Source organism: Lepisma saccharinum, chromosome 7, assembly GCF_977018435.1.
Source record: "Lepisma saccharinum chromosome 7, izLepSacc3.1, whole genome shotgun sequence".
In the NCBI taxonomy this organism is placed as follows: domain Eukaryota; kingdom Metazoa; phylum Arthropoda; class Insecta; order Zygentoma; family Lepismatidae; genus Lepisma; species Lepisma saccharinum.
In genome coordinates this window covers 55,529,305-55,548,473 of record NC_139235.1, presented here as the reverse complement: position 1 = coordinate 55,548,473, position 19,169 = coordinate 55,529,305, and the positions used below count along the sequence as shown (strand labels likewise).

The window sequence follows — 19,169 nt, the reverse complement described above, 5'->3', positions numbered from 1 at the left end:
TCCGACTCTAAACTTTTGTTTAAGGTCTCCTGCAAAGCAATCAAATCGGTCCTCAACTTCTTAACTCGAATGTCCAACATGAGAATCTCTTCTGCGTGGTCTACACGCTTGGTGTTGCCGAAAATGTCGTTAGGCATTTTTGGTTAACGGTTATTTATAATAGGATAGACGATTCGTAATTCTACAAAAAGAGGAATGAGTTTGTCGTAATCTCCGAGAAGTTCCATGTAAAGATAATCTCCTGCAGAAACATCGTACGTAATGTTAGAAAGCATCTTGTCGTGCTTGATTCGAAAAATATTCTTGCCGGTAGAAATTTTGATTTCGCCTGCGTTTTCCGGATTCACGGTGATTTGAAGTTTCCCGTCGATCGGAATTTCGTAGAAATGTAAATTGTTATTAAAAACATAAAACATCTTGCCCACATCGTCATTCAGTTTCGTCCAAATACTATTGAGGTGAATGATCAACAGACCGTTGAGTTTAGGTAACACGGAAGGTAAGACTTCATGATCTGGTATGGTTTCCATAATGATCTGTTTTTTTGAAACCAAAAAGATTCATTGTCCTTGTTAGTTATTTAAGAATACGGTCAAAGTTTTTTTTTTTGTAATGACACGCAAAGGTTTTTTTTGTTTGCTTGCGTCACAATACAGGCACGTGAGCGTGCGTGTGTGTGTGCGACACATTGTTCCCGAAAGAGATTTACAAAAGTCACAATATATAAACATTTGGTCCCACAGTTGGAAAATTACGATAAGATGCATTCATCCTTCAAGGATGAGAGAGTGCATTCGTCACAATACACGCGCGCGCGTGTAAAAATTATACACCGTGAAAAGCTACGACGAGTTGGAAACACTGCTGGTAGGGTTAACATACACCATAAAAGGCTACGCCTCGCCCCGAGTTGGCAACACTGCTTGTGAGGTTAACATACACCGTGAAAGGCTTCAAAATATCATATAGTGGAATTTTTGTAGAGTGGGTTGGCAACACCGACGAGTCTTGAATTATTATTTGAGGCTCGAATCATCATTTGATGCTCGAAATCATTATTTGAGGCTCGAAATCATCATTTGAGGCTCGTCGGTGTTGCCAATTTCTATTTGTAGGTTAGCTTAGCCAGTAAAAAATCATATAGTGGAATTTTCTTCGGATGGGTTGGTAAAACCCAAGCCTCAAAAAAGAAACATCCAATAGAGTTGCCAAATATAAAAAAAAAAACAATAGACCCCCCCTCATAAAAAACTACAGTAAAAACCCACAGTGTCGCCAACACTAGGCCCCCAACAGTATTGCCAGACATAAAAAATACATGGACCCCTCAGACCCTTTGATGAAAATTTACAGTGAAAAAAACCCAGTAGGTTAACAACACTGTCAAAACATCTACGTTAGTGTTGCCAGATGTAAACAGGGGGGCAATAGGCCCCCCTCATAAAAGGCTACAGTAAAAACCCACAGTGTTGCCAACTCTGCCCTCAAAATATACATCATAAAAGGCTACGACGAGCCTCAAATGATGATTCGAGCCTCAGTAAAAAAAAAAACCAGTAGGTTAACAACACTGTCAAAAAATCTACGGCAGTGTTACCAGATGTAAACAGAGGGCAATAAACCCCCCTCATAAAAGGCTACAGTAAAAACCCACAGTGTTGCCAACTCTGCCCTCAAAATATACATCATAAAAGGCTACGACGAGCCTCAAATGATGATTCGAGCCTCAAATGATTATTCAGTACCCGGCCACCTGCACTACTTCCTTACTAAAGTAATATGCAACGCGTTCCGTTACAATCTTTCCCGGGACGTAAATTGTCCCGTATTTGAAGAACTACAACTTTTCACGGGTGTATGCATGTTTATGAACGCGTAGATAAGTAGTTCCGAACTTTCGTGAGACTGCGACCCACTAAATTCTTCTTTTTAAGTCGATGCACCGATCCCAACAATTTTACTCTTTTAAAACTTTCGATTTAAAGAAAATATATGCATTAATTGATATATACCCTTGAAATTAAACTTTAATAAATAAATTATGGCATGATCATAAAGAGTAATAGTTCGTTTATATTTAAACTTGATGATAAATATAAAATTAGCTTTGAATGAGTTGTCACCCACTGACTCGAATGAACCTCTCTCTGCCCAGTATACATAGGGACAATTGGGGAGCTACTTGAAAAGAAGAAGTAAGCGGGCTCCGCGCTCGAAAGCCAGAAAACAGCTGCGATGGGACTCGCGATACGCCACTTAGCAGGCTCTGGCCCTCAGAGGACTGTAGGACCATGTATCTTTTGTAATTTGATCATATTTCTACACACTCTAAAATGTGTGAGTCCATAGTTACGTGAACCTTGTACTTCCACAGATATTTATGATTTTCGCAAGAAGAAAATACATTCATATTTTATTTTCCGTTCTCACTAGTCAAACTGTTTGTTATTTGTGCAAATATTCATAGTTGCGCCTATGTGAAGTTTGAATTATAGTAAGATTAGTAACAAATTGAAATTCTGACAAAAAAATGTTGTACTCACAGTGTTTCCAAACTTGGTAAGTAAATATCCGATGGGACAGAGAACACAGGGAAGAAGTTACCACTGAGATCTCTGAAAAGAATGAAAAAATAATTGTCTCATAATTTTGTAATAATCTTACAGGCTCACTAAACAATTATAATGCAGATTTAAAACAAATTACACATTTGTTAGAAGTGTAAAATTATAATACATGCAATTGTGTAAATCAAACAAAGTTACAATATCACATCACTGTATATTACTTCAAATGATCCATTCTGCTCTTTTTTTTAACCACCATCAGTCAGCTATCAATAAAATAAAATCCACCGCTGTGGGAATAGACGAAATATCAATTTTAATGATTAAAAAAATTCTTCCGTACGTTCTCGTTCCTATAACAGGCATTTTTAACTTCTTCCTGTTCTTCGGCATATTCCCATCGATTTGGAAACTGGCTGAGGTTCGCCCTGTGCCGAAATCAAACAAAGTTCTCAGCCTTGTCGACCACCGGCCAGCCGATAAGTATTCTTCCGACTCTCTCCAAAGCTCTAGAACACTTTGTCAGTAACCAAACGCGTAATTTTTTATCACAAAATAATCTAATGAATCTTCTACAATCGGGATTGCGGCGCAACCATAGCACCTGCACACTTCTCATCATCATCGTGACGGAGGACATAAGACACGCTATGGACATTAAAAAAGTAACTATTCTTGTACTTCTCGACTTTAGTAAATCTTTTCAGACTATCGACGACGACATCCTACTTTCGAAGCTATCCTTCTTGAACAACTTCTGTGACTCAACCGTAGTTTGCTTCCGTTCGTAACGCCAACAATGCGTCTTCAACTCGGGTGAGAAATCGTCGTGGCGGTCAATTAGTCCTCGGTCAACTCCTCTTTTCTCTGTACATTAACGATATTCCTGACGCACTCGAACATTGTAAATATCACATCTAAGCAGATGATGTTCAGCTGTACAGTACTTGTCCTTTCCTCCAAAGAATATTGAAAATTCAATTCGCGATATAAATTATTATCTAAACCAAATCAGTACTTGGGCTACTAATTAATCCTTTGAAAACCAAAACTATTATTATAGGTTCACCAAAAATGATTTCCACGTTTGAAATGTCGAAAAGCTATTAAATTGAGTAAAACAGCGAAACATCTGGGCGTAATATTTAGTCAGCATCTATCATGGTCAGATCACAAAAAATTAACGAGTAAAAGATACTTCGCTGCATGACACGCTCTTATTCGGCTTAAACATTTTCTACCCGTTAGTATTCAAATTAAACTGGTGCAAGAACTTGTTTTTCCACACTTCGATTACTGCGATTCTGTCTATTCCGACCTACCAGATGATCTCGCTCAACGTTTTCAACGAGTATAAAACGCCTGCGTCCGCTTTATTTTCGATTTGAAATATAGGGATCATTTATCCGTTTTCTTTACAAAACTAAATTGGCTGAAATTAATTGATCGACGAAAGGTACACAACATCACCCTTCTCTATGGGGCAATCAGTTCAAAAGAACCGGCTTATCTCTCGAGCAGATTCTCAATGCTTTCCGAATCACACAGCCTTGACACCAGATCGCGAGAGAGAACTCAACTACTCATTCCCCTTCATAACTCAAATTTATATTCAAAATCTTCACCGTTTCCAATTCTCGTCTTTGGAACTCACTGCCCCTCGAAATCCGAAACTCATCTTCAGCATATGTCTTTAAGACACAATTAAAACATTTTCGCTGGGCACAAATAGTTAGCACATTAGTGCAAGCTTATACGTTGGTGACAAATTTAATGCAGTTAAGTGCAGAAAAACACTGAAAACCCTTATTCACGTTAATATTTCTAATCCCTGACAAATGTCATGATTATATATGTGTGTGTGTGTGTGTGTGTGTGTGTGTGTGTGGGTGTGTGTGTGTGTGTGTGTGTGTGTGTGTGTGTGTGTGTGTGTGTAAGTGCTCGCCATCTAGTTGCAATGGAGAATACTAATATAGCTTTCCTAACTGAGAATGCGTAACTTTCTCCGAGCTAGTAACATTTAGCAATGCCTCAATGTTTGTACATACACTTGCATATTACAATCTTGCAGAAGGGGAAGGGGGGTTACTAACAAATAGAAGTATGTGTGTGTACGTTCTCGCCATCTAGTTGCAAAAAAAGTACTTGTCAGACACAAGTTTCATTACCTAATGCTTTATAACACGTTCAAGCAGTGACTAGATTTAGCTGAAAACCATAATAGAGCGCTCTTAAGTCGACGTAGCTAAGTTTTCGGGGCCCCAAATGTTACTAAAATATCTTAAACTTGTATATTTCTTGTACCGCCATGATGTTGCTGATTAGTTATAAGCACAAACAGTGTGAAAAACAATGTCATAACACTGGAGGATATGAGAATATGGTTCAGATATAAATGGACCGAATGTATACTGGGGTATTTTGCAAAAATTTTTAAAATTGAACTTTGCGTTCAATTATTTTTTACCGTTAAAAAAGTAATGGATTTCGCTTTAGTTATTTGAAAAAAGTGCATTCTTTAAAAAAAATAGGGGCATCATAGGGGGAAATTATTTGAAACTTAGAATTTTATACAAAAAAATGGATTAAAATTTTTCGTAAAAATTAATTTTGAGTTTCTAAGAAATCAACTAAAACCTTGATTTTTTGTTAAATTACACTTAGAGAGCTCACTATGAAATTGTTAGATTTGGGGGGGTGGCCGCTCGTACCCGCTCTCTTACTACTTGCATACGTCAGCAATTCATCATGTTTAAATAATAATAATAAATTGCTGACGAAAATTATATTAAATAATTTCACTGGCCCGGGCAGTGTACTTGAGGAAGATGAAATCTGAAGCTGTAGGGCATACCCGTACTCAACGGAAACGTCATGGGGGTCATGACCCCCCTCGAACTCTAAAATATTATAATGCGGAGATATAAGAACGTACGAAAATAACATTGACGATTTTTCAGATTGTGCAAGAATTTCGATTTCGTCCTTGCATATAGGAATGGGTTGTCTGAGGGGAGAGAGTCAGGCTCCAGAAGTTTGCAGTCTGCAATATTGAGTAATTTTGGTTTTATAAACATTGATGCAATGCTAAAAGACAGCCCCATTTAGTCGGGACAGTCCACTCATGTTACGCCCATAATTTGACGTATTCATTCAAATTATAACGTCTAACTAGAATTTATAACCAGAGAAAAGTATAATATTTTAATATTATTACGCACAAAAATTAGCCTTTTCCATATTTTTTCTTACTTCCATTTAGGCTATTAGGCCTATATTTTTTGTATCAACCGTTTGGGACGCAATGGCCCTTTAAGCGCGATGCCCTGGGCGGTCGCCCACTTTGTTTATATATACATATAGTCTTGTAAAGAAAACGATCAAGGGCCTCCTTGGTGGCGCATGTTAGCATAGTCGCCTTGTAATCAAGGGGCTCCAGGTTCGATACCCGGTGGATGCTCATAGTGGTTCGGATCCCACTTTACACTGTAGAACCAGTCTCAATTAGGCATCTCATGTATACAGTTCATACCGGAATCGAATCCGGTATTTCTTAGTTCAAGGCGACCGCATTAAGCACTAATCTATAGGGTGGGCTCGAGTCTTCTATGGCATCTCATTGTTCACTTGGGAAACGATGACGATAAGAAATTATATGCACACGTCTAATTTCTTAAAATTAATCTTATTTGTGCGTGGAAAACTGAATATACGATGGCACTGGATAAAACAAAGATCTCACACGCTCAAATGATTACGCTCCCATCTTTGGTTTGGCAGGTTCAACAACCTGCCCGGGTTCGACTCCCGATGCAGGCACATAGTTGTTCGGATCTAACTTTAAACTGTAGGTCCTGTCCCGATTAGCCTTACTGTGCATAAAGTGGACTTCAAACACCAGTTCAATTAATCAATCAATCGAAAGGTTCAATGTTCGATCTCTCGTGGTCAGGCCGGTAGCCAGAATTTGATTTCGGAAGAGTCTTATCCCTTATCGGCAGCCGCCATCTAAAGACGAAAAGGTTGGGGGGAGGAGTAAATGCGCTGAAGATGAATTTCTATATGATATATTGCAACTTACCATATACAAGATGTTTAATCCTGTTAATGAAGTAAATTTAATTACTACTACAAGTTATTAAGATCAAATATTTGTAGGATTTAGGGAAACGACTGCACCCCCGAGCCCTTTCCCTGCGTATGAGTAGTAATGCACCCTCGTTGAGTCCGATAAATCAATTGATTGGAAAAGATCGATCAAAGATCAATTGATGACGCAGCAGGTGTTTTTGTGACGTCACAAAATGGGCGGGGCGTATTTTGTAAGGATGAATTTGATTGGTTGTGACGTCATAAATGGGCGGGGCTTAATTTTGTGAGGAGCGTTTTGATTGGTTGGAGGAGGGGATTCGGGTTTTTCCCGTGACGTCGGGAGTTTCCGGCGTCTGAAAACAGATGGCGTTGATGAGTCAGAGGAGGGAATTCGGGTTTTTCCCGTGACGTCGGGAGTTTCCGGCGTCTGAAAACAGATGGCGTTGATGAGTCAGAAAGTCTGGGTTGGGGAGGAGGAAAAGTAGGCAACGCGGTGACGGTTGGTTTTCTCGTAATTGGAGTACGTGTTTCCGGTGTCTGAAAACAGATGGCGTTGATGAGTCAGAAAGTCTGGGTTGGGAGGAGGAAAAGTAGGCGACGCGGTGACGGTTGGTTTTCTGGTAATTGGAGTACGTGTTTCCGGTGTCTGAAAACAGATGGCATTGATGAGTCAGAATATGTGTTTTTGTGGGAGTCACGTGACTGTTTGTGACGTCACAAAATAAAAGTCACCTGACCAGATTATATTATTAAATCATTATTAATTTAAATAGTATTATTATTATTATTATTATCAATTGTTTTAAGTTCTGTGACGCCATTTTGGTTTTGTTATGTTATTTTGGTGTGTGACGTCATATATAAATTGGAGTACGTGTTTCCGGTGTTTGAAAACAGTTGGCGTTGATGAGTCTGAAATTCTCGGATTATTATTATTATTATTATTATTATTATTAATATTATGAATTGTATTAATTTCTGTGACGCCATTGTGTTTTGTTATGTTATTTTGGTGTGTGACGTCATATATAAATTGGAGTACGTGTTTCCGGTGTTTGAAAACAGATGGCGTTGATGAATCTGAAATTCTCGGATTATTATTATTATTATTATTATGAAATGTTTTAATTTCTGTGACGCCATTTTGTTTTTGTTACGATATTTTGGCGTGTGACGTCATATATAAATTGGAGTACGTGTTTCCGGTGTTTGAAAACAGATGGCGTTGATGAGTCAGAAATTCTCGGAATTGGGTACGTGTATCCGGTGTTTGAGGAGAGATGGCGTTTATGAGTCATTCTGGGAAATTCCCCAGTTTTTGTTCTGTAGTCAAAATGTAAGAATTAAAACGCTTTTCAGGCTCTGAAAAGCATAATAATTCAACATTTTCCTGAAGAACATTTCTGGTTTGCTTTGGGGAGAAAATGAGTTTCAATAGAGTATTAGCATTGAACGCGAATTTTTCGAAAAACCTAGTTTTCGTCCTATAGTCAAAATGTAAGAATTAAAACGCTTTTCAGTCTCTGAAAAGCATAATAATTCAACATTTTCCTGAAGATCATCTCTGGTTTGCTTTGGGGAGAAAAAGAGTTTGAAATTAATATTAGCATTTAATGCGAATGTTTCGAAAAACCCAGTTTTCGTCCTATAGTCAAAATGTAAGAATGAAAACGCTTTTCAGGCTCTGAAAAGCATAATAATTCAACATTTTCTTGAAGATCATCTCTGGTTTGCTTTGGGGAGAAAATGAGTTTGAAAAGAGTATTAGCATTGAACGCGAATTTTTCGAAAAAAAACAGTTTTTGTTCTATAGTCGAAATGTAAGAATTAAAACGCGAAGCGGCTTTTGGAGTTCTTATTTCGTCGAATAAAATGTAGCATAATACTGACGGAGTCCGTTGTACATGGTGTTCTTAAAATGAAAACAAATATTGGTAGTATGTATTGTAAATTGAGTAAAATGTGTAAGTTTTTTCTGAATTTTGAAACTCTTATTTCGTCGAATAAAATACAGCATAATACTAATAGAGCGTCCTGTACATGGTGTTCTTAAAATGAGAACAAATATGGGTAGTATGTATTGTAAATTGATTAAAATGTGTAAGTTTTCTGAATTTTGAACCTCTTATTTCGTCGAAGAAAATACAGCAAAATACTTATGGAGCCCACTGTACATGGTGTTCTTAAAATGAAAACAAATATTGGTGGTATGTATTGTAAATAGAGTAAAATGTGTAAGTCTTGTCCAAGTAATAAATAGAGCGGTGTTTACACACAAAAGTAATGGTATTATTATTGCGTTGCACTATACTATGAATATTGTAAGAAATAATGCTGATTTAGAAGCCGCTTTTAATTTTGAAGCTCGTATTTCGTCGAAGAAAATGTAGCATAATACTGATGGACCCCACTGTACATGGTGTTTTTAAAATGAAAGTAACTATTGGTAGTATGAATTGTAAACGATGATGATTCTGGTAACTTCACAATCCGCTAATCCTTTATATATCACCCTTCCGATCTACGTCATCGATACACATTACCCGCATCCGTTCCCGCAAAGCGTCCAACGCCCACGTGCCTCTGCTATCTTCTTCCTGTCCTGGTACACTATACACAGTCACTTCTTCCGCGAAACCTACTCGTTTTGCTCTCTTTATTTTCTTTACATCTAGACTCTCCGACTCCTTTTTCTCTTTTTGCTGTTCTTCCTCCATTATATGCTAGCAGACTTTTATTCTCCTTTTCTTTGGCAGTATGATGATGTCATAACCTCTTCTTAATCACCAGACACATTACCATTCCACCCACCCATCCCAACAAACACGCCACACATATCGGTCACTAATTCCAAGAATTGTAGCTATACACTCACACACCATCTGCTCTCATCCATTAACACCCGGGAAAACCTATCACCACACGGACAAAGACATCACACCAAAGCCGTTCGTAACAAACACCATTTGTTCTTGTCCATTAACAGTCTGCAACCCTTGGCTCCATTTCAAGGTCAAGGGTCAAGAAGTATATATTACATACGTATATATATTTATAGAATACTTTTTCCGCAAATTATATAACCGATATTATAATATGCACCCTTATTAGTGGAGAGCTCAGTGCATAAAACGGATTTTCAACATCAGTTCAATCCGGCACCCGATAGATCGGACACTTTATACCATGCCTTCGTATATTTCTGTACAGATCAGCCTCGGTGCATAAAACGGATTTCGAATACCAGTTGAACCCGTCATTCGTTAAGAGTCTGGATATGAGATCACGGCGTTTTTGTGTGAGGCACAACAGTTTCTTGATGGTGTTTGCAGGAGTTCCTTGATGATTGTCGCAGGAGTTCCTTGTTCCGTGTCGACTCAACTTCTTCAACGAGGAACGAGTGATGCCTCTTAAATGAATATAACGTAAAATGTGAAATGTCCTACGGATTGAACTTGTGTTTGAAATCCGTTTATGCACCGGGGGTCATCGGTACAGAAATATACGACGGCATGGTAGAAAATGTGGAATCCTCTTAAGGGCTGATCGATTGATTGAACTGATGTTTGTAATCCGTTTTATGCACCAAGGGTGATCGAAACAGAAATATACGGGACTTGGTATAAGTTGTCCTATGTAGTGATTGAGTGACGGATTGAACTGATGTTTGAAACCTGTTTTATGCAGCGAGGATGAACCGTTTTATGCACCGAAGCTGATCGATACAGAAATATACGAGGGTATGGTATATAAAATCGCTGTATCTCCGCTACTAATTGAGCTAGGAGAATTGTTGATAGCTTGTTGGACTCGGAATGAACTCCTCTTTCCGGTGAACGAGGTTTAATTGTTCTAGGACCGCTGGTTTCCTACTTCCTTTATTTTCAATTGTTTGAAATCCGTTTATGCACCGAGGGTGATCGATACAGAAATATACGAGGGCTTGGTATAAGTTGTCCTATGTAGCGATTGAGTGACGGACTGAACTGTTTGAAACCTTTTTATGCAGCGAGGATGAACCGTTTTATGCACCGAAGCTGATCGATACAGAAATATACGAGGGTATGGTATATTTTTTGAAAATTTCAAATCGCTGTATCTCCGCTACTAATTGTGTTCTTAAAATGAAAACAAATATTGGTAGTATGTATTGAAAATAGAGTAAAATGTGTAAGTCATGTCCAAGTAATAAATAGAGCGGTGTTTACATACAAAAGTAATGTTATCATTATTGCGTTGCACTATACTATGAATATTGTAAGAAATAATGGTGATTTAGAAGCCACGTTTAATTTTGGAGTTCGTATTTGGTCGAATAAAATGCAGCATAATACTGATGTGATACATGGTGTTTTTAAAATGAAAAGAACTATTGGTAGTAAGAATTGTAAATAAAGTAGAATGTGTAAAATGTTCTGAATTTTCAAGCTCTTATTTCGCCGAATAAAATACAGCATAATACTTATTGAGCCCGCTGTACATGGTATTCTTAAAATGAAAACAAATATTGGTAGTATGTATTGTAAATTGAGTAAAATGTGTAAGTTTTTCTGAATTTTGAATCTCTTATTTGGTCGAATAAAAGACAGCATAATACTTATGGAGCCCGCTGTATATGGTGTTCTTAAAATGAAAACAAATATTGGTAATATGTATTGTAAATAGAGTAAAATGTGTAAGTCGTGTCCAAGTAATAAATAGAACGGTGTTTACATACAAAAGTAATGTTATTATTATTGCGTTGCACTATACTATGAATATTGTAAAAAGTAATGCCGATTTAGAAGCCGCTTTTGGAGTTCTTATTTTGTCGAATAAAATGTACACCCTTGTACATGGTGTCTATAAAATGAAAATAACTATTGGTAGTATGAATTGTAAATAAAGTAAAATGTGTAAAATGTTCTGAATTTTCAAGCTCTTATTTCGCCGAATAATATACAGCATAATACTTATTGAGCCCGCTGTACATGGTGTTCTTAAAATGAAAACAAATATTGGTAGTATGTATTGTAAATTGAGTAAAATATGTAAGTTTTCTGAATTTTGAAACTCTTATTTCGTCGAATAATATACAGCATAATACTTATCGAGTCCACTGTACATGGTGTTCTTAAAATGAGAACAAATATGGGTAGTATGTATTGTAAATTAATTAAAATGTGTAAGTTTTTCTGAATTTTGAAGCTCTTATTTCGTCGAAGAAAATACAGCAAAATACTTATGGAGCCCGCTGTACATGGTGTTCTTAAAATGAAAACAAATATTGGTAGTATGTATTGTAAATAGTGTTAAATGTGTAAGTCGTGTCCAAGTAATAAATCGAGCGGTGTTTACAAACAAAAGTAATGGTATTATTATTGCGTTGCACTATACTACGAATATTGTAAGAAATAATGCTGATTTAGAAGCCGCTTTTAATTTTGGTGTTCTGATTTCGCCGAACAAAATGTAGCATAATACTGATGGATCCCACTGTACATGGTGTTTTTAAAATGAAAACAAATATTGGTAGTATGAATTGTAAACGATGATGATTCTGGTAACTTCACAATCCGCTAATCCTTTACATACCACCCTTCCGATCTACGTCATCGATACACATTGCTCGCATCCGTTCCCGCAAAGCGTCCAACGCCCACGTGCCTCTCCTATCTTCTTCCTGTCCTGGTACACTATACACAGTCACTTCTTCCGCGAAACCTACTCGTTTTGCTCTCTTTATTTTCTTTACATCTAGACTCTCCGATTCCTTTTTCTCTTTTTGCTGTTCTTCCTCCATTATATGCTAGCAGACTTTTATTTTCCTTTTCTTTAACAGTATGATGAGGTCAGAACCTCTTCTTAATCACCAGACACATTAAAGTTCCTCCCACCCCATCCCAACAAACACGCCACACATATCACTCACTAATTCCGAGAATTGAACCGATATTGCAAATTCGTTTTATGCACTACGGCTAATCGAAACATAAATATATGAGGGCGTGGTAGAAAATGTGGTATTTTCTTGAAGGTCCGATCGAATGACAGATTGAACCGATGTTTCAAATTTGTTTTATGCACAGAGACTAATCGGAACAGAAATATAGGAGGGCATTGTAAAAATGTGATATTTTTTGAGGGGCCGACCGAATAACGGATTGAACCGTTGTTTCAAATCCGTTTTACACACTGGGGCTAAATGTAACAGAAATATACGAGGACATGGTAGAAAATGTGGTACCTTCTAGAGTTACTTTGACCGTAGACCCCTTCCATATACTCTATGGTCCGAATTTACAATTGCCTTTCACTCTAGTTCAATTAGGGCCGGCTGGACAGCCCTTTAATATTTTCCGGACAGATTTTTCAACTTTTCCAATTTACCTACAACAACGAGCTGACAATAAACATCACCCACGATTACTATGTAATATTATACAATTAATTGTCATCTCAGCTCGTTATGATAATGGGGGCCGCCATCTTGGCCGCCATCTTGGTTTTTGTTATTTTCACCGTAGACCACCGTCCATATACTCTATGGAAAGGTCTTGACGTACAGATTCCGAATGTACAATTGCCTTTCACTCTAGTTCAATTAGGGCCGGCTGGACAGCCCTTTAAAGTTTTCCGGACAGGTTTTTCAACTTTTCAAATTTACCTACAACAACGAGCTGACAATAAACATCACCCATGATTACTATGTAATATTATACAATTAATTGTCATCTCAGCTAGTTATGGCAATGGGGGCCGCCATCTTGGCCGCCATCTTGGTTTTTGTTATTTTTACCGTAAACCACTGTCCATATACTCTATGGAAAGGTCTTGACGTACAGATTCCGTCTCTTATGCCTCGAACGCGTTCGAGGCAATAAGAGAAAGCGAATTTTAAAGGCGCGTAGGCGGTTGTTTCCAACTTTTAAATGTTTATATTGTGTAAGGAATGTGCTATCAGATTAAAATGTGAAGGTACGTGCCAATGTTGGCAGTGGGAAAATGTTGAGAATGAAAGAGATTATATTTTTTACTGCACTTTTGCGTTTTCTTTTCCATTCGATTCACACAGATCTGCGATAAAGCAATTGAACACAACACAAAACCTTTGATTAGCAGAAAACTGAACAGTAAACTGACTTTTGACTACAAGTTTGAAAATATTAAACGGATCCCTGGTTCGATACTCGATGACATTCGCCTACGGACATTTTATATTCCCCTTATATGTATTTTTCGTACCTTGATAAGAAAAACCGTTGGAACAATCTGGAGGACTTAATAGTGAATAGGGAAAACAGTTGGGAATGAATGGACGTAAGAAATGGGCGTGTGTTGAATTTGATCAGAGAACAAACTTTTTATAATATTGAGCATGAATAATTATCCGAAAATGTTCCAGGGCGAATTATGTTTTTGGAAATTGAACAGTTTCTACACGTCATGTGATATATTGTTACAAGTCGGATGATTGGTAATTGAAAAATGTATCAAGACGGATTTGTTATCACTTAAGTGATATTTGGTGAAATATGGAGTATTGGCACGCCATACTGGGAAAAAAATTGCAAAAGGAAGCATATGAATTTTTTAGATAAGGTATAGTTTGTGATGTCATGTGATCTATGTTTTACCACTTTATTATTATCGCGAAGGTAAAGGAATAGTGGTAAAGATTGATTGCCTTGGTGTTTAAGTCCACTTCATGCACAGTAAGGCTAATTGGGACTGGACTTACAGTTTAAAGTGGGATCCGAACCACTATGTGCTTCCACCGGGTATCGAAACCGGGACCATTTTATTACAAGACGACGAAGCTGTTGCCACAACGCAATCGGGGAGGCCAATAGTGGTAAGAACATAAGTATAGGTAATGTTACTTTCGTCACGTTATGATCAAGGTGGTCCCTTCTTCGATACCCGATGGTGACACCCAACAGCGCTAATAGCTTGTATCTTATGCCTCTCGAAACGCGTTTGAGGCGATAAGAGAAAGCGAATGTTTTAGCTGCGTAGGCGGTTGTTTCCAACTTTTATCGAAGCAGTGTTTTGAGAGGTATAAGATAGGTAATTTTGAAAAGTTGAAAACCTGTCCGGAAAATTTTAAAGGGCTCTCCAGCCGGCCCTAATTGAACTAGAGTGAAAGGCAATTGTAGATTCGGAATCTGTACGTCAAGACCTTTCCATAGAGTATATGGACGGTAGTCTACGGTAAAAATAACAAAAACCAAGATGGCGGCCAAGATGGCGGGCCCCATTGCCATAATGAGCTGAGATGACAATTAATTGTATAATATTACATAGTAATCGTGGGTGATGTTTATTGTCAGCTCGTTGTTGTAGGTAAATTTGAAAAGTTGAAAAACCTGTCCGGAAAAATTTAAAGGGCTGTCCAGCCGGCTCTAATTGAACGGAGTGAAAGGCAATTGTAGATTCGGAATCTGTACGTCAAAACCTTTCCATAGAGTATATGGACGGTGGTCTACGGTAAAAATAACAAAAACCAAGATGGCGGCCAAGATGGCAACCCCCATTGTCATAACGAGCTGAGATGACAATTAATTGTATAATATTACATAGTAATCGTGGGTGATGTTTATTGTCAGCTCGTTGCTGTAGGTAAATTTGAAAAGTTGAAAAACCTGTCCGGAAAACTTTAAAGGGCTGTCCAGCCGGCCCTAATTGAACTAGAGTGAAAGGCAATTGTGGATTCGGAATCTGTACGTCAAGACCTTTCCATAGAGTATATGGACAGTGGTTTACGGTAAAAATAACAAAAACCAAGATGGCGGCCCCCATTGTCATAACGAGCTGAGATGATAATTACTTGTATAATATTACATAGTAATCGTGGGTGATGTTTATTGTCAGCTCGTTGTTGTAGGTAAATTTGAAAAGTTGAAAAACCTGTCCGGAAAATTTTAAAGGGCTGTCCAGCCGGCCCTAATTGAACTAGAGTGAAAGGCAATTGTACATTCGGAATCTGTACGTCAAGACCTTTCCATAGAGTATATGGACGGTGGTCTACGGTGAAAATAACAAAAACCAAGATGGCGGCCAAGATGGCGGCCCCCATTGTCATAACGAGCTGAGATGACAATTAATTGTATAATATTACATAGTAATCGTGGGTGATGTTTATTGTCAGCTCGTTGTTGTAGGTAAATTGGAAAAGTTGAAAAATCTGTCCGGAAAATATTAAAGGGCTGTCCAGCCGGCCCTAATTGAACTAGAGTGAAAGGCAATTGTAAATTCGGACCATAGAGTATATGGAAGGGGTCTACGGTCAAAGTAACTCTAGAAGGTACCACATTTTCTACCATGTCCTCGTATATTTCTGTTACATTTAGCCCCAGTGTGTAAAACGGATTTGAAACAACGGTTCAATCCGTTATTCGGTCGGCCCCTCAAAAAATATCACATTTTTACAATGCCCTCCTATATTTCTGTTCCGATTAGTCTCTGTGCATAAAACAAATTTGAAACATCGGTTCAATCTGTCATTCGATCGGACCTTCAAGAAAATACCACATTTTCTACCACGCCCTCATATATTTATGTTTCGATTAGCCGTAGTGCATAAAACGAATTTGCAATATCGGTTCAATTCTCGGAATTAGTGAGTGATATGTGTGGCGTGTTTGTTGGGATGGGGTGGGAGGAACTTTAATGTGTCTGGTGATTAAGAAGAGGTTCTGACCTCATCATACTGTTAAAGAAAAGGAAAATAAAAGTCTGCTAGCATATAATGGAGGAAGAACAGCAAAAAGAGAAAAAGGAATCGGAGAGTCTAGATGTAAAGAAAATAAAGAGAGCAAATTGTAGGTTTCGCGGAAGAAGTGACTGTGTATAGTGTACCAGGACAGGAAGAAGATAGGAGAGGCACGTGGGCGTTGGACGCTTTGCGGGAACGGATGCGAGCAATGTGTATCGATGACGTAGATCGGAAGGGTGGTATGTAAAGGATTAGCGGATTGTGAAATTACCAGAAACATCATCGTTTACAATTCATAATACCAATAGTTATTTTCATTTTAAAAACACCATGTACAGTGGGGTCCATCAGTATTATGCTACATTTTGTTCGACGAAATACGAGCTTCAAAATTAAAAGCGGCTTCTAAATCAGCATTATTTCTTACAATATTCATAGTATAGTGCAACGCAATAATAATAACATTACTTTTGTATGTAAACACCTCTCGATTTATTACTTGGACACGACTTACACATTTAACTCTATTTACAATACATACTACCCATATTTGTTCTCATTTTAAGAACACCATGTACAGCGGGCTCCATAAGTATTTTGCTGTATTTTATTCGACGAAATAAGAGCTTCAAAATTAAAAGCGGCTTCTAAATCAGCATTATTTCTTACAATATTCATAGTATAGTGCAACGCAATAATAATAACAATATTTTTGTATGTAAACACCGCTCTATTTATTACTTGGACAAGACTTACACATTTGACTCTATTTACAATACATACCACCAAATATTTGTTTTCATTTTAAGAACACCATGTACAGTGGACTCGATAAGTATTATGCTGTATATTATTCGACGAAATAAGAGTTTCAAAATTCAGAAAACTTACATATTTTACTCAATTTACAATACATACTACCAATATTTGTTTTCATTTTAAGAACACCATGTACAGCGGGCTCAATAAGTATTATGCTGTATATTATTCGGCGAAATAAGAGCTTGAAAATTCAGAACATTTTACACATTTTACTTTATTTACAATTCATACTACCAATAGTTATTTTCATTTTATAGACACCATGTACAAGGGTGTACATTTTATTCGACAAAATAAGAACTCCAAAAGCGGCTTCTAAATCGGCATTACTTTTTACAATATTCATAGTATAGTGCAACGCAATAATAATAACATTACTTTTGTATGTAAACACCGTTCTATTTATTACTTGGACACGACTTACACATTTTACTCTATTTACAATACATATTACCAATATTTGTTTTCATTTTAAGAACACCATATACAGCGGGCTCCATAAGTATTATGCTGTCTTTTATTCGACGAAATAAGAGATTCAAAATTCAGAAAAACTTACACATTTTACTCAATTTACAATACATACTACCAATATTTGTTTTCATTTTAAGAATACCATGTACAGCGGGCTCAATAAGTATTATGCTGTATTTTATTCGGCGAAATAAGTGCTTGAAAATTCAGAACATGTTACACATTTTACTTTATTTACAATACTTACTACCAATAGTTCTTTTCATTTTAAAAACACCATGTATCACATCAGTATTATGCTGCATTTTATTCGACCAAATACGAACTCCAAAATTAAACGTGGCTTCTAAATCACCATTATTTCTTACAATATTCATAGTATAGTGCAACGCAATAATAATAACATTACTTTTGTATGTAAACACCGCTCTATTTATTACTTGGACATGACTTACACATTTTACTCTATTTTCAATACATACTACCAATATTTGTTTTCATTTTAAGAACACAATTAGTAGCGGAGATACAGCGATTTTAAATTTTCAAAAAATATACCATACCCTCGTATATTTCTGTATCGATCAGCTTCGGTGCATATTCAAATTCAAATTCAAATTCTTTATTTACGTGGGCGAGGTTCAGCCTGAGGCTGTTCTGCCACCTAACCCGTGTCATCGATTACATTTAAATTTACATTTCTTATACATACGTTATTACAGTATTAATACAGTGTGCAATAAACTGTATGATTTAGTTACAAAATCTATTGATAAAATAATTGTAATAAATGTATGAATAAAATGATACAAAAATTGTGAGAAGACAACTACATAAAAATAAAATAAAATGAATGAAAAATAAGTAAAAATAAAAACATGTAGACAAAGTACATAACATAAACATACAAGTTACATCATAGTATTTGAACACAATCTCTGCTCTGCCAAAAGAAAATTCTTTACTTCATTTCGGAAAGATTCTATTTTAGATATGCTCGACATGGTCTTAGGTAGGGCACTCCATATTTTTGCAGCAAAATATGAAAACGACGACTGATATGCCTGTGTGTTGCAGAGTGGAAGGTTAAATTTGAAATTATTTCTTGTATGGTGGCTGTGAATACTGGTGCGAGGGATCAACATGTCTGCCAGATACGACGGCTTGCCAGATGTAATAATTTTATGTATAAGGCAATATGTATGCAGTAGCCGCCTACGGTACATATTGAGGATATTCTTATTATTTAAAATATGTTCACGTCTCGGGATGCAAAATATGAACCGCATGCACGCATTTTGGCATTTTTGAATCTTTGCTTGTAAAGTTTTATTTATTCTACCAGAGTACACTACGTCACAATAGTCGAGAAATGGATATATAAGTGTTTCAACTAATCGCTGCTTGATTTCTGAAGATAATAGTTTGTTAAATTTAAACAAGAATCTAAGTGTTCCAAATGATTTATTGATTTGGCGGCTAATATGCTCATTCCATGATAGCCGAGTGTCAAATAT

At 37.0% G+C, this 19,169-nt stretch overlaps 1 protein-coding gene across 1 annotated transcript in view; it reads right to left on the bottom strand.

Annotated features, from left to right (window-relative positions):
- LOC145990474 (uncharacterized) overlaps nt 1–19,169 on the bottom strand; it is a 462,687-nt gene that overhangs the window by 308,196 nt on the left and 135,322 nt on the right. Inside the window, exon 5 of the mRNA XM_083126168.1 lies at nt 2,544–2,615. Coding sequence (XP_082982294.1) covers nt 2,544–2,615 — 72 coding nt within the window. The remainder of the gene's footprint in view (nt 1–2,543; nt 2,616–19,169) is intronic.